This window comes from Pseudopodoces humilis, chromosome 3, assembly GCF_049639895.1.
Source record: "Pseudopodoces humilis isolate 2021_Gansu_Grassland_sample_001 chromosome 3, ASM4963989v1, whole genome shotgun sequence".
Lineage (NCBI taxonomy): Eukaryota > Metazoa > Chordata > Aves > Passeriformes > Paridae > Pseudopodoces > Pseudopodoces humilis.
In genome coordinates, this window is record NC_142202.1 from 49,544,488 (window position 1) to 49,560,104 (window position 15,617).

The 15,617-nt window shown below is 41.3% G+C and overlaps 1 protein-coding gene across 6 annotated transcripts in view; it reads right to left on the reverse strand.

Annotated features, from left to right (window-relative positions):
• Nucleotides 1-15,617, reverse strand: part of UTRN (utrophin) — a 348,412-nt gene that overhangs the window by 277,699 nt on the left and 55,096 nt on the right. For all 6 annotated transcript variants that reach the window (XM_014263434.2, XM_014263436.2, XM_014263435.2 and 3 more), the window contains one exon: nucleotides 12,928-12,989. In XM_014263434.2, the coding sequence (XP_014118909.2) occupies nucleotides 12,928-12,989 (62 nt within the window). The remainder of the gene's footprint in view (nucleotides 1-12,927; nucleotides 12,990-15,617) is intronic.

A 15,617-nucleotide genomic window follows, 5' to 3' on the forward strand; every position in this document is an offset into this window, starting at 1 on the left:
CTTAGTCATTGAAATGTTGGCCTCTCCAGAGCAGAGGGGAATAATCACTTCCACTGTCCTGCAAGCCACACTTTTTTTTATGAAGCCCACAGTATGGCTTTCTGAGCTGAAACACACATTTCTGTCTCATTTGTCATCCACCAGTACCCCCAAGTGCTTCTCCACAGGGCTGCTCCTAATGGATTCATCTCCCAGTCTGTACAGATACTGGGGAATGCCATGATGCAGGTGCAGGCCAGGACCTCACTGAACTTCACAAAATTCATGTGGGTCCATTTCTCTAGCCTGAAGTCTTTCTGGGTGACAACCCATGCCACTTGCAAATCAACTGTGCTTTCTTAGCATGGTGCCATCTGCAAACTCGCTGAGGGCGTACTCAAACCCACTGCATGCCATTGGTGATATTGAACCCTGTTGCAGTGTGTTTCTTGTTAATGGTATGTTCTGTGATTGCCCAAATGGATGGTTTGCTCCAGATGAGACCCTCCCACCCCATGTTGTCAATCTGCCCTGAGTCTCCTGTCAATCTGTTTTAGGCCCACCGCATGCCTGGAATTCCACTTCAGAAATCCCCTAAACTTCGATGCTTGATTAGTCCATGTGACCCAGCTTTCTCCCCCACCTCTCTCACTGGATGATGATTTTGTGCACCCTCCCCAGGATATCTCTGATTAGCTGATGCTTTGTACCCTCCCTTTGAATTGCCTCCCTATTTCAGCTGTTGCACGCTCGCATTTTCTGTCTTTTGCCCCCAATATTCCTCAGAGCAATAAATTCTCTATTATCCCATGCAAAAGACCTCCCTCTTGTCCTTGTCTCCTCAGAGCACAGAATGACAGCCAAAAAGCCGTAGAGCAAGTGCTCTAGTCACACCTTGGGACATCCGGCTCCTGGGGTGTGACCCACTCCTGTCGCAGGCTGAAGTGATAGAGCCAGATAAGCTCCGGCCCAATGTGATAGAACCCTACAGATCCCATTATGGATCCCTGAGGGACAGCACTTGTTTCTGATCTTCGTTTGGACATTGAGCAGTCCTTTGATTTGAGTGCAAATCTTTGGATGCAGCTGTCTAGGCAATTCCTCATTTATTTAACACTCCATTCATCAAACCCCTATCTCACCAGTTTTGTGACAAATGATGTTGCAGGAGACACCCTCAAAGGCCCTACAGAAGGAAACCCTTTATAATTATACAATTAATTATAATTATATATCATTAGAACAGCACACACATATATAACACCAAAACGGAGAATGTTACAGCCATATATGCTCAATTAATTTGTTGCCTTAGGTCCAGAAGTTAAAAAGGATTTCGAACTACTGAAAAAGCAGAAAGATGCCCCATTTAATACAGCGCAATAAGGGTATTTAGATGATACAGCCTTCTTTCTTTGCTTCCATCCCCTCACTTCACATGCATGAAAACAAGCTGAATGACTTCCTGCTTTCAGTCATTCATTTCAACAGGTCATGGTTTGTTCCAGCCCTACACAATGCACCCTGCTGTGATGGTGGAAATAATTTAGATCTGCTTTTTCAGGAGAACGACTTCCATTTTGCTGGCCATCAGAGCACCATGTTTTGCTGTCAGTTTAAAGAGTCAACAGAAGAGTATTTAATTATTTCTGCAATCTAAGCCACTCATTCCTGGTTTGTTAAAGTATCCACTATCCTCAAAACAGACAAAGCAATATACAAAGCCTCTGCATTTTGCAAAGTCTAGCAAATGCTCTCTGGGGGAAAGAAGTCAGCTCACAGGATATATTTTCCCACATGCAAGGTGACGAAAGTTTGCTAAGAAAGTTTGCAGCACCCACCCCACCAAGCCCATCACCACCTCCACAGAAGCACACCCACCAGGAAAGCTGGAAACATGCTTCTCCAGCTTCCCACGCCCACCTGAATCACATGCACACACCTGGTGGCAGCTGCCACCCAGGCAGCCTCAGCTGTCCCATCAGGGCATAAAGCCAGCCCTAACAGCTGGTGTCCCAATAGAGCAGAGACTACACAGGCACTGCATCCTGCTCTGCTCACACTGCCTCCTCCCACCTGAACGCACATTTCCATGCAGGATGTGCTATGTGAGCCATATGGTCTGCAGTCAGAAACATCACTGCTCTGTCCTCCAGTGCAGCTGGATGCTGGACTGCTTTCTTGGGATGCAGATCAACAGCAACCCACTGTTCTTCAGGAAGGCCTCTACTTTTTTTATGCAAACAGAACAGCTAGAGATCCCAGCTTCTGACAACCACCTGACTCAAAGTTTATTAAGCATAGAAGGGTGAAGGAAAATAGTTTCTTTAAATGGCAGCCCAAAGGGACAGTGCCATACCCTTATTTCCCAAGAGAAGACAAGGAAAAGCTCTGGGGCAATGCTGACAAAGCAGCTACACATGCCCTCCTGCACCAGGCACAGGCCAGGCTGCTGCCATCACCCTCTCTTTGTGATAAAACCCGTGCAGAGCCCCATCACCTCACGAGCAGTGCCCACCACCAAGCCTACTGGCCAGGCTGCTGTGGCAGTGCAAGGGCAATCTGGGAGCTGCAATACCCGGCCTCTAAGGCTGGACCTGTACTCCTAGTCCAGGGGACAGGAGCACACTTGAACCCTGGCTCTGAGCCAGCAGTCTGACTCCCCTGCGGGCACCTGTTCCATGCAGACTGCACTGGGGTGAAGCAGGCAGCCCCGAGACCAGCTACTGGCCAGTGTGCTGCTGCGAGGGCACTGGGGGAGGACAGAAGCTACGGCACAGGGCTGCAGCTTGCTTCCTTCACCATCCCCACCCACATCCATATTGCTCACTCCAAATGCCCATAAAATAACCTGGCCTTCTGAAAAGTAAAGTCGGTACCCACAGATACACACACACACAAATAAATACCCAATCTGCAGTATGCAAAAAGCACATGTATTTCTCTCTCTGTAGAGTCTCATCTGGCATACAGTATGCTAAGGCAACCTAAATTTCTTTGTCAGAACTGACATTTTACTCACTTTCTAAATACTTGAAGACTATACAAGTACAAAGTAGTTCAGCCCCTGCCAAGGCTCCTGTAAGGAGAGGCAGTCCGTCACTAAGCATAATGGATTGAGAAATTTAAGTATTTGTCTTATAAGAAAGAGTGACAGTGACAAATCATATCGAGCCCTTCACAAGGGCAAATGGCTAGTCATGGCTGTGTTGGTAAGTACTTAAAGAGCAACTTACATTGTGCTAAGCACTGTACAAATATACGAGGCAGCTAATGGGTCCTTTCTCAAAGACAAAATAGAGTCCAGTTTACAAAGATGGTATAAAGGACAGGCAGGGGCACACTTGGTACCAGAAGATCTGTGACAGTTCAGGGTGTAAAGCATTCACATCCCCCTCACTGAACACTTTTATCAGTTAACAGAAGGTAGTTTTTCTCAGCTTTGCTTATGTTTGCCACAAGAGCAGGAAAAAAAAAAAAACCCAAAAAAAATCCTGGCAGAAATCTCTTTCCCTCAGCCTGTTCAAGAAGGCTTTGCCAGCAGAGCTGTACACACAGTTACTGTAACAGACACAAGGGCTTGATAAAGCAGACAAAAGAACATATTTAACAGACTTAGAAAGAGGCAGTGTTGGTTCCCCAGTGCTTTAAATTAGCACTGATAGCAGGAAAGGAATCGATTCACTTAACAGGGCTGTAAGGGAAAAAGGAAGAGGAAAAGGAAAGGGAAAGGCAGGCAGAGCAAGAGAAAGTAAAAATACGAAAGCTAGAGACTGTACATAAGCTGTGGGCTAGACTTGCTTGTGTTCTCATGAACTTTGCATGGTGACAACGTTGGTTATGCACCACTAGGCACATACACAAGGATCAGAACCACATCCAATTCATCATGTTATATTTATTTCAACAAACATTTTGGTGCCAGCCTTTGTGTGAACAGAAGTAAGGGAGGGAAGACTTTTACTAGTTATCCACAGCAGAACCACTTCTGTTGATTTATCTCATGAGGAAGCAGCAGTTTACTGATGTTCTCTGAGCTGAAGACCAGAAGCTACCATATGCACACAAGACCACACACCTCAGGCATCAGTTTTGCACTTTCCAGCAAGATAAAAGCACTCCTTGGGAAGGAGATACCACACAATGATCTCCTCACACCAGCAGCCCTCATATGCCCCTTTGGCCATCTTTCAAGTCCCTCTACCTGGATCAGGTTTAAGAGGGTGACTCACACTTCCTTGTGTCCATCTAGAATTACTCACAACGAAGGGTCATCCAGGCCAGCCAACATGACTGTGCAGAAATCATTCCTTCTGTTTGCCAGAAAGCATTCCCAGGAAATGGAGGAAGATATAAACAAAATCTGGATCAGATTTTTTTAAGTCATCCAATGCTGCTGACAGTTGAAAGCCCAGCCACCAACACTTACAGTTTGTTCTACTAAAGCCACCACAGCTACAAGGCAGGGATCATTCTTGAGTATGGTCTACAGTAGGACATCATTAACTGTCCCTTATTACCAATGGGGAACTAAGACAAGTTAGAGAGAAAAAGGGAGTCACAAATTCTCAGTAGGACTAAATACCATTTTTTCAAACACAAGCTATTATTTATCACTTTATCATGACTATTTATGTTCTTTATTCTTGAACATGAAATTATATGCAAAGGCAATCATTGAAGAAGTTTAAATGTTTACCTAGCTGTTCAACTAGAAACATGAAATTCTCATATAAATTACCTATAGCAGACAATTTACCTGTGTTTTAATTCAATAATTATTGAAGCTACATTATTAAACCTAACTTTTCCAATTAATGAATGTTCAAGAGACCGGAGAATAAGAGATAAGCCACCTCCATTTCACATCCTTCTCCGTAATACTCAATCAGACATTGTAGTCACAAAATTAAAACCAAGATGAAAGGTCCTCTCAGTTTCACAGTTAGTGCACGCTGGCTGTCACCAGGAAAGTAACACATTTCATAAAACCATACAAATGACCTTCACCAGCCACTAAGAGAATGCAGCAGACAAGTTGCAGCTGCTCAGAGCAGTGCTGGTAAAAACCCTGGTAGCCATTTACATCATCTGCCATTTCAGGAACACCAAAACAACCTGAAAAGACAAAAAGCAGTACATACTGATTTTCTATCAGATTTTTCTATCTTCAAATGTCACTTCCATGAAGTTAAGTGTTGTTTTAGTTAATTATTTTTAACCAATATATGACAATTCTTAACATCTAATAAGATGCTGAATACATATGTCAAAGTAGTAGTAGAACTGCAAAGACCCCTTTCCTTTGAGAGGGGGAAAATATTGGACAGGTTGGGCTCTTATATGAGAGCATGAACAATTCACAATGTTCAAGTACATTCCCAGGGAACTCATGGTAACCAGTTTAAACTCAAACAAGACAAGGAGCAAGAACTACACTTTATCATGATGAAGACCAAGTAAGAAATATGTCAAGTGCTGCTACATCATAAGGCCAGCACATGGGAATTCAATGTGGGAAACAAATCAGAAAGCAAAAAGGTCATTACATAAAGTAAACAATCGTGTCAACAAATAATCTTGCCAGTTTCTAATTTAAGACTATAGACATTGTTTACAGAAGTATTTTTATTAAAACGTGATACTTTTTTCCATTCTCCTTCCACTAACATGCAGGAGTTACAGGACATCATACATAAATCCTAGCTATACTGTGACAAGATATATTTTCACTGACTTTACTCTATGCTGAATATTTCCAAGGAGTTGTGGCATCTCAACACAACACTAGTACCGAAACTATGATTTCAAATACCAAGTAAAACAAATAAATAAAAAGTTACAATAAGAAGAGGAAGACTCCTTATAAGCCAAATTATTTTTAACAACTGGTGCTCAAAAATAAAATAGTTACAAGGAACTAATTAGCTATTTAAAACCCTAGACTGGGTGGCAGGGGGAAGTAATACTCATTGCTGAGATATGCTGGAAATTTTGATTCTATTAGATGACAGACATGAGTTTAAGGAGCAGCAAAGCTGAAAAGCTAAAGATAGTTCCATTCACAGAACACCTAAAATATTTGACTGAAAACACGACCAAAGCGGGGAAGATCTATTAGTGCAAATAGCACAGCAAGGCAGCGGTAACTCTTTCTGTCTCCAGCATATTTATTCACACATTTACATATGCCTACGTTATAATAACACATTTAATGTAACAGAACTAACCTCAGCTTGTAATTAAGCCTCATTACATACCAATATCAGGGGCAGCTGGGACCCTGCTTACCACTGTCAGTTAATTCTATTGTAAGACTGAAAGGTTATCCTTTTATTTATAGTTTTTCAAGCCAGATTACTTCAACGAGACCCTTAAAAAAAATTCCTGCTAAGCAGGTTGACTTTTCTGATTAGCACTTAACAGGTACAGATTTGCTTTGGTGACTCTACCAGGTTCAGCTCTAGTGCTTGAGAAGGCCCCAAAACACTCTGACAACTGGGATGATAACCAAGCCCAAAATTCAGTCAAACTCTGTCCCAAACCCAGAGCATCAACCAAGCTTTCAAGTCCAGAAAGGTAGATCCTGCCCACACTTCGTTCTTAGAGCAGAAAGCAGCAGAGGTCGAAAGAAAGGCAGAAAACTGACAATTTTTTGCTGTGGCTATATCTGGGAGAGATCACAAACTGCTACACAATGTTGCATTTATGCTAGAAAGTAGTCATCCTTACCATAACACACACCTATTAGAGAAGAAAAATTTACTTTTGTGCTTCTTGGCTAATACATATCCTAGGCCTAGAAAGGTTTATTTGGTCTTCTCATAAAAAAAGACCAAGAAAAAAGTAGACTAAATATTGACTTTTTCAAGGCCAGCTCATGCAAATGCTAATTCTTTTCCACCAGATTATTCCTCTTTTCTACCAAGGCTGTTGCTTTTTAAGCTTTGGCTATCTTTGAGTGAAGTTACATTTTACAGTTTAATTCAGCATTGAAAAATATCAGAAGCAATTAGACTGTAGAATATTTTACCAGTCATTGAGTATTTCCTTGCCTGTGCCACAAAAACTGAACTGCAAAAAGGATTAGACACCATCTTAGGTGATGTCACCTTGGACAGACAAAATTGCCTAATCAATCTTTTTGATCTCTTTTCTTGCATGACTAATACACTGTCCATGTACTACTCTGTAACTCTCCTTCCCCCCCAAAAAAACAACACTTCTGAAATGTCTTTGACCTCAGGTATCTTGGGTCATGTGAAAGTAATTATCATGAATAGGTATAATTTTGTCTTTAAAAAGATTTATCACAGTTGCTCAGGGTCAGCAGTGGAGCTGCAAAATATCTTCAGAAGTACAGGACCTGACATTTACTATTATGACGAAACAACTCTTAGAGGAAAGAAAATTAAGGAGCAGAAATGGAAGAAAACATCTATTCAGCACACCACACAAAAAGCTAAAAAGAAGACTTTGCAGTTCACAAATTATTTAATTCCTCATTATACCAGGCATTAACTGTTTCAATTTTAAGACGCATATAAAGCTACCACACCCCAAAGCACTCCAAGTACAACTCAAGAGTTCTCCTACTGACCTGTCTTCTCTCATCTTTCTTTGGTGTCCTTCCAGGGGAGGGGACACACCAGAGCCCAGGAGAGGAAAGGCACAGGAGCCCCACACTGAGCACTTGCCTTCTCAAAGGCTAACTTGGAGCTCAGCCCTGGAGGATGCATTTTGCTCCCAAGCTGCACCTCCACCTCTTCTTTAACTCAAAAGTGAAACATATTTTTTGGAAGACCACAGAGTAGGAAAAAGAGCTTAAGATGCTGTAAAAGTGTGGGATGTCTGGTTTTATTCACACTAGCAGGTCCTGGCCTGGCTCCAAGCCCTGTCAATGTTGGCCAATGCAGATGTCGGGGCACTGACACAGGACCTGAAGGAGCAGAATCCTCCAAAGATTCAAGAACACTGCAAATGCACAAGTGAGACTTTATAAGGCTTCTGTACATAAAAAATAAAAAAAATAAATTGAGCTTGGATTGGAAAGCAATGGGAACACATGATGGAAAGGAAAGGGAGGCCCAGCACTCAGACATGCAAAGGCTTTGAATGCAGTTCCTGACACCTTGGAACAATGCCCCAGCTGGCTCCATTCAACAGCCTCCCATATCCAAGACTTATAACTGAGGGGCAGGGAAACCTAGTGTTATTTTCACCGAATACCATAGATCTCTGGGCTTTTATGCTCCGTTTGCAGAGCACAACCTTCCTAGCAATGAAGGTTTTTTGCCATCCCTGTGGGAAAATTTCCCAAACACAGTGAAGAAACAAGTTTTTGGTAAAAAGACAGAGCCTCAGTTTGCCAGTGCTGGATCTGTAAACTTCCTCTAGTGAGTGACAGCCCAAAGTTCCAACAGGCTGTGACAGACCTGACTCCATGGGTCTAAATTAAGTTAAGGAATCATGTTTCTTGTGCTGACTCTGTGTTCCACCTGCCAAGCTCAGGAATAGCAGAGGAAGAGAGGAACCAATCTGAAAGCAAGCTTGGAAAAGTACCACCTTGGAAAATGAGAAAACTAAAGCCAGTAAAGACTGAATCCTGCAATAAGGTAAAGGGAGGGCAAGGTTAGTACCACTGAGACAAAGGGAGATGCAAAAATAGGACTGACCACACAAGCATCAAATCCTGTAAAGGCAGGGGAGGGGAAATGAAGGGCAGATGGAGCAGGTCTGGAGCTTTAAAAAGAAAAACTGAGTCTCAATGGGAAAAAAAGTCTAGTGACAAAGGCAAAAGTGGATATGAAACAGGCGGGGCAGTCAAACTCGAGATTTGCAAGGATTTGCCAGGCAGACAAGGCTTCCGACATGAGAGGGTGTAATAGTAAGCGAGGGAAAAAAAAAACAATCAAACAAACAAACCAAAAAGAGGGTCAGAATGTAGGAGTAAAGAAAGTAGGGCAGAAAGAATTGTACTTGCAGGGTTCTAAAATGGGACATGAGACTCCTGAATTACTTAAGACACCTATCAAGTTTCTAAAAACCTTCTGGAGCTGCAAGTGTGAGCATCCAACTACTTTGTTCTGTAATTATAAGCTGAAGCACCAGAGATCTGCAAGATGCAGTTAAAAATCCCAGGCCTGCTGATAAAACATTGATAAAACATGTTGATAAATATTGAAGCTATTCAGATATTTGGACAAACTAGGGTTGAGTAGAAAATCTTTGTTGACTTCCTCTTTACCTACATAAACAAATAACATATGGGTACTGGAGCACTACATCATCCTCCACACTTGAATTCAAACTCCACTGTTAGCCAGAAGCTCCCCTGTAACTCATCAGAATAATTTAAAACACAATTTTACATGCAATTACTGTGTGCCAGATTAGGACACTTCCTTAGATCCTTAAAGCCAGTCCTTGCTGACACAGGTGTAATCATCTTCAAGTCCCTTTTCTATGCTGAGCAAGCTCCATCTGAAAACCAGCTAGATATTTTGGATGATTTAATTGAGTTTGCAGAAGAGATGAACCCTCTGAATTCTGCCATAAGGATCAAGAGCTCTATTTTATATTAAGAAATGTCAAAGAAATGCCAAATTCTCTGGGATAACTTAGGTGAAGTCTCAGATTGGGCACTCAAAATTAGTAGCCAGTTCTCATGGTTGCCTTTATTTGCACTGGCTAAAAACCACTGTGACAAGATAGCACTTCTGCATTGCAGAAAGATATTCTGAACATAACATACATATGAATTGGTAAGTATTAATGAAGATTAATATAGAAAGGGATAAAGGGATAGAAAACAATTCTACATAGTGTAAAGAACATTTATCAGCTATCCACACAACTAGATGCTTTAATTGCTAAGGTTATACCACAGAAAAACAGCTAAATTTGACACTTGAAATTAGACTGGACAGAGCAATGGAAAAAACACAGTAAGTAAAAACATCACATTGCTTTATAAGCATATGCTGAAATACTCTGCCTCAATATTTGAGTACCGTTGGTCTATTGGGAACAGCGAGAAGAACGACACAGACTCTCTTGGGAGTCAAACAGGAGAATTTCTCTCGGTTTATTACCTCAGGTCTTTTTTATAGACTGATACATGAAAGTACAGAAAAGTAAAACTCTTACTGGTTAGTAAACTAACACATCACCATCATTGGTCAGTGGGGTTCACCACCCCTCGACCTTCTCTTGCAAGAAAACAAGGAACAGACAAACAGCACCTTCAAGGCTGTTTTCTATCTCTGAGGATTGTTTTAATTCCTCCTTATGATTTCCCAGGCCACTTTCTCAGGCAAGGCTGAGAAAGTTATGTGGCCTGCTATTCCACAGGCACTCCCTGCTTCACAGTTGGCATCCATAGAGTACAAACTTCCCTATTGGTTAAAGCTTGGTAACAGACTATTTCTCTAAAAATTTTTATTCCGTTCAATTTGAATAAAATATCCTTACTACACAGCCATCACAGTCTTTTGAGTTGTAGTGTGTATAGCTCTCCTTGGAGAGCACTGAGACTTGGCTGAGTACATTTATTGACCTTAAGACTCCATCCACTTTAAATGTTTGTGCCTCGACTTCAAACAACACACAAATGAAAGGCATTGTTCTAGCACAGTTTAAACCAAGAACGCAAAACCAAGTTACTCTACTGGGAACTACACCAAGAACTCTTATCTCACCAATCCGAAGCAGGCACCTCACAGCACACTTGAGCTGCTTTAAGTGTTTTACTCACCTGCCTATTTCTCTGATGAGAAAAGAGAAAGACACTGCTCTCTTTCTAGATTCTTTGCAAAATCTTATTGAATTGACTTAAACTCAGCATCATGCAGCTGCACTTTTACAATTTTTGTATGGTAAGCTAGTTCATAAAGGCTCAAGAAATTACTTTTTATTTTCCTAAATGAAGGGCAAGTACAATATCATTAATATGGAAGGACAAGTAAAATTCTTGGAATAAAATTTGCAATTCCACACAAAATGCCTGAGTTACCATTTTGTTTTCTGTAAATCAGATTACATTTAACTAACCTCTAAAAATCTCTCTACTCTACTAAGCAACTAAATCAATCTAGTTCACAGAAAAGGAATTTAAAACAACCCGAATGACCTGGTACATAAAAAAAACTTCAACATGACAGGACTGAAGTCAGTCCCTTACTATTTTTAAGGGACAATTGAAATTAGACTTCCTTACATTAGGTGATTTCTACTTAATACCATCATTTACCTTGCAATTTGAACATACCAGTTTTCATAAATCTGTGTCTTGTCATGTCAAAATAGCCATGCTCAAGTTTGAATTGGACGTGCAGCAGTTGGGAGTATGTCCTTTTACAGGAGTCTCTTTAATATTTAACAAGGCTTTCATAGCTTCAGGTGTTTAATGGGCCATGAAGTTACAGAGTTACAAAGCTACAGTCACTTCAAATCCTGGGAGTATCTGACCATACCCTGCACCAGGGAAATCCAGGAGCTTAGCAGCATCTGTCTGATTACACAATATAGACACTTTATGTGATATACCCATATGAGTACAAGCAGAATGACTGAAAACAATTTCACCTTCTTCAATACAATGCCCACAGCAGTCACAGATAAGTCACCTGGCACATTCTCAGTATGACTGTCATTCATTCTCAATACCACTGTCATTTCCATGTTCATGCCAGCTACAGGACTACAGTCAGTCCTTTCTTTCTCACCACGTTTTCTTTCCTAACATGATCCTGCCCTGCCTAATGCTCCTCCTGCAGGACCACCACTCCTCTGGGCAGCACTGAAAAGCTGAGCATAGAGCAACCAGTTACCCACACACACTGCTCCTCTAAAGAGCAAACTAGCCAAGAACGCATTGGATGAAGAGTGCAGGATATCAGCTTTCAACCAAAACAAACCTAAGCCGAAATGATTCAACCAAGGCTACAAGCCTTGCATTGCCCAGTGTCCTGTTTCACCGGAAGGAAAGGAAGGTAAGAATTCCTTACATTACTCATCAAGAACTTCAGGAGGGCAGCGCTCCAGAAGCAACCATTCATTGCTAAAGCACTGTTGCAGCTTTATTTGGAAAAAAAAATAAAACAAAAAAATCAAACCAACAACCACACCCCTTTCCTGTCATATTTTTTTATCTGCTTTCAAGATCTCACACACATGCCACTTTTCAATAAGAGCATACAAAAGAGCAGCTACCCCATTTGCAGCACCACACTAGGTAGATAAAAACATGAGAATTCCAGGTTCTTTCACACATTCAAACTATGAAGTAGGAAAACTTTCCACAGACATTTGTGCTCCTGGGCAATGCGTCATTTTTCCCTATCAGCAGAACAGTGTAAAAAGCAGGCTTTAAATAGCATTCCAAAACAAACTTCACTTCCTTTATCATCCCAAACCACGAAAGAGCCTCAGTAAGTTTCAAGCCAGTAAAAAGAACTAAAATGAGAAATGTACAGCATGAGAGCCAAGGAAAATTCAAAATTAACAAGTAATTATATAAAATTTCAGTCAAGACTTGAGTAGCAACACTTGGTGGCTTCATCTAGAGGTTTGCAGAGTAAAACCGACTCAGTGACAGAATAAAACACAGCAATGAAGGTTCAAAATCTGCTGCAATGCACTCCGGAAACCGCATATAGAAATAAACTAAACCAAACCTAAACAATACCAAACAAACATGCTCATTCAAATAACTATTCTAATATATTAACAAATGGGATCTTTTATTTTTTCTTAAAACAAAGTATTGAATGCTTATGTGTATGGGGAGATTGAGGGAACAAACACTACACTATTTTATCTGTTTTCACTACACACTGACATTTTACTAGGAGTATTCAACAAGACTAAGAGCAAAGTATATTTAACCAAAATTATTCTAAACAGTGAACCAAACAAAATAAAGTAGTACATCCAAACCAACATTACCTTGGAAAACCGAGCATTTATCCATTTTGTAAAGGTTTTTTTCTGTACATCATTATGTTCATCTGGAGAGAGAGAATAAGAAAACAATGAGTGAATATGCATTCTTCTTAATCCCAGATTGTTCAATACAGGTCACATTAAACACTGTCCTGAGAAGCAGGAGAACTTTTTGCCTTATCTGTCAATAAAGCTGTTCAACCATCCACAACACTCTGATACTTGCAGAGTCACACAAATGTTTTGCCTTTGCTAGTCACCACAGTAGCTCCTTTGCATTAGGATCAGCCTCACAGCACCTCCCAAGCGGGTTTCTGATGCATAAAATTCACAAGCTTCCCATCAAGTGAAAAACAATCTATGAAACCATGGGCTTTTAATTAACAGACTTTGTCAACACCTTTTTGCCTGAATGCATTACTCCACAAGGTGCTGAGGCCCTCATTCAAGCTTCTGATGCAGATAATAGGCTCTGTGGTAGCAAAGCTTCTGTGACAACCCTTGAAGCACTGTCAGCCTTACCCACCCTCAGCCTGCTTTGGCACCTGGGGTTCAGAACCATGTTATTGATCAGTCACAGACAAGTTCAGCTAAGGTATGGGAAGAGCTCAGCAGCCCTTCCCTTCAGATGCCCTGCTGATATGGCACCAAAGTACCACCACCTAGGGTCTGGGAGACAGCCAGAAAGACCCAGCAGGATGAGGAGGAAGGGCAGGCAAGTGCCTGTAGGTCAGAGCAGAGGGAGGAGCAGTGGCCTCCAGCTGTGCAGAGAGGAGGGCAGCTTCCCAGGATGCCTAAGGAAGCCATTTAGGAGTCACCTGCAATTTTACAGAGCCTTGTCCCACTAAACCAGGGTGAATCACCTCTAGCACAGGACAGACACTCCTGCCTGTATCACAGGACACATCTTGGGTAAATTGCACGGAGCACTGCTAAAGGTGAGCCTGTGCTTCATCACCTGTACTTAAATGAGAGTGAAATACCTGCTGACAACTGACTAGGCAAGGGAGGTTCACCCAGTATGGATTTCCAGGTCTGCTTACAGCAGATAAGAAATCACATACCTGCAACCTGCCGAAGGCTTTAACCTCCAAATCCCCGCCCAAACCACAGGCAGGGCAGTCAGTGCCTTACACCAGGCAAACTGTTGGACATCTGCAGCCCAGATCTGGAGTCTCCAAGAGCCCTTCAAGACTCCACCGGTTTCCTGGCAGACCAGTCTTGAGATACCCTTCAGGTGACCACAACACGCTGCTGTCTGGAATGCTCTCTTGTGGAACCTCTCGGTGGCAGCTGGCATCAATTCTTCCAGAATCTATACCACAAAGTAGCAAACCCACAATGGTGTTCAGACTAACTGTCCCTGCACTTGGAATGAAGCCATAGAAAAAGCCTGATTGCAACTCAAATTTTCTACTTCACGCAATCATGAAAATGTATGCACTCTGAAGCAATATCAGATTATGATTAAAAAGCACCACTTACAAGATCATATACCTCAGCAACAATTGAGACTGTTGTACAATAGAGTTTTATCTATAAAATCCAGATATTGAAAAAATTAAAATCACAATGCAACAGAAGATTTCTTATATAGATGATTTCAATATTTCTCATTTCTAGCCTAAGATGAATCTGAAGCTGACACTACCCATGTATTCACATCTGATATATCTAGCCAAAAAGCTGTTACAAACAGAAACCAACAACCAGGTATGTTTTACCTAACAGCAAGGAATAGTGGCTACAGCTCAGTCCAGATACAAGAAGCCACACTGGTAAGAAATGAAGTGTCATGACAGTTGAAAAACTGTATGAAATTGTTCTTACCCATTTAAAATAAAACCTCAGTTCTGGGCTTCTTTTAGGCTACAGCTGAAAAACCTAGCTTGGGACACAAAGGGTGCGTATCAGCCAGGAGCCATTGTTTCACCCTTCTATGCCTCTCCTCTTTGGCAGCTAAAGCTGATCCAAAGGACCATAAACTTGAGTCACACCTCAAGATATCAGACAGCCCAATGCATGAAAAGATTTTTCTGAGCAAGCTTCAAGATTGCTATAGCATGGGCACAGCATGCCATGCTCAGATTGCTGAAACTCAAGGTGCTATTTCAGGGGAGTATAATAACTTAAGGAATCTTGTTAACCCTGTCTTTTCCTCTCAGTGGCACAAAGCTCCCTGCCATCAAAGACAGAAAGAACCAAGTAAGTTCCTGGCAGATCCTATGTATCAATCTCACAGGAGCCTGGCTGACAAGATTAAAAAAATAAAGAAAAATTTAAAAAATAAAAAATAAAAAATTAAAAAAAATAAAAAATAAAAAAAAGGAATCAATTTTTACCCTACAAGACTTCTGCTTTGTTTTTTTTTTTCCTTTTAAGACACAGTAATGGACTAGATTGGTCCAACTGCCACTGTTGGACCAATATTTTCCATTAGCACTAATTTCAAATTGCATTGAACATCATGATATTTAAACATGTTTCTCTTTTTAAATATCATTCATTAACCTGCCTGTCCCTTTTGTGCCAACACTCCCAAATACACACCTGTGTACCGTGATGCCTTCCTAAGGCTCCATCTGCCTTTTTCCTTCCTTAAGCATCTATGAGAACATCACAGTTTGAGGTATCACATTCTTTTTACATTATTACTCCTTAGCATGATAAAGGCAAAGAACAGAGAGGCCAAA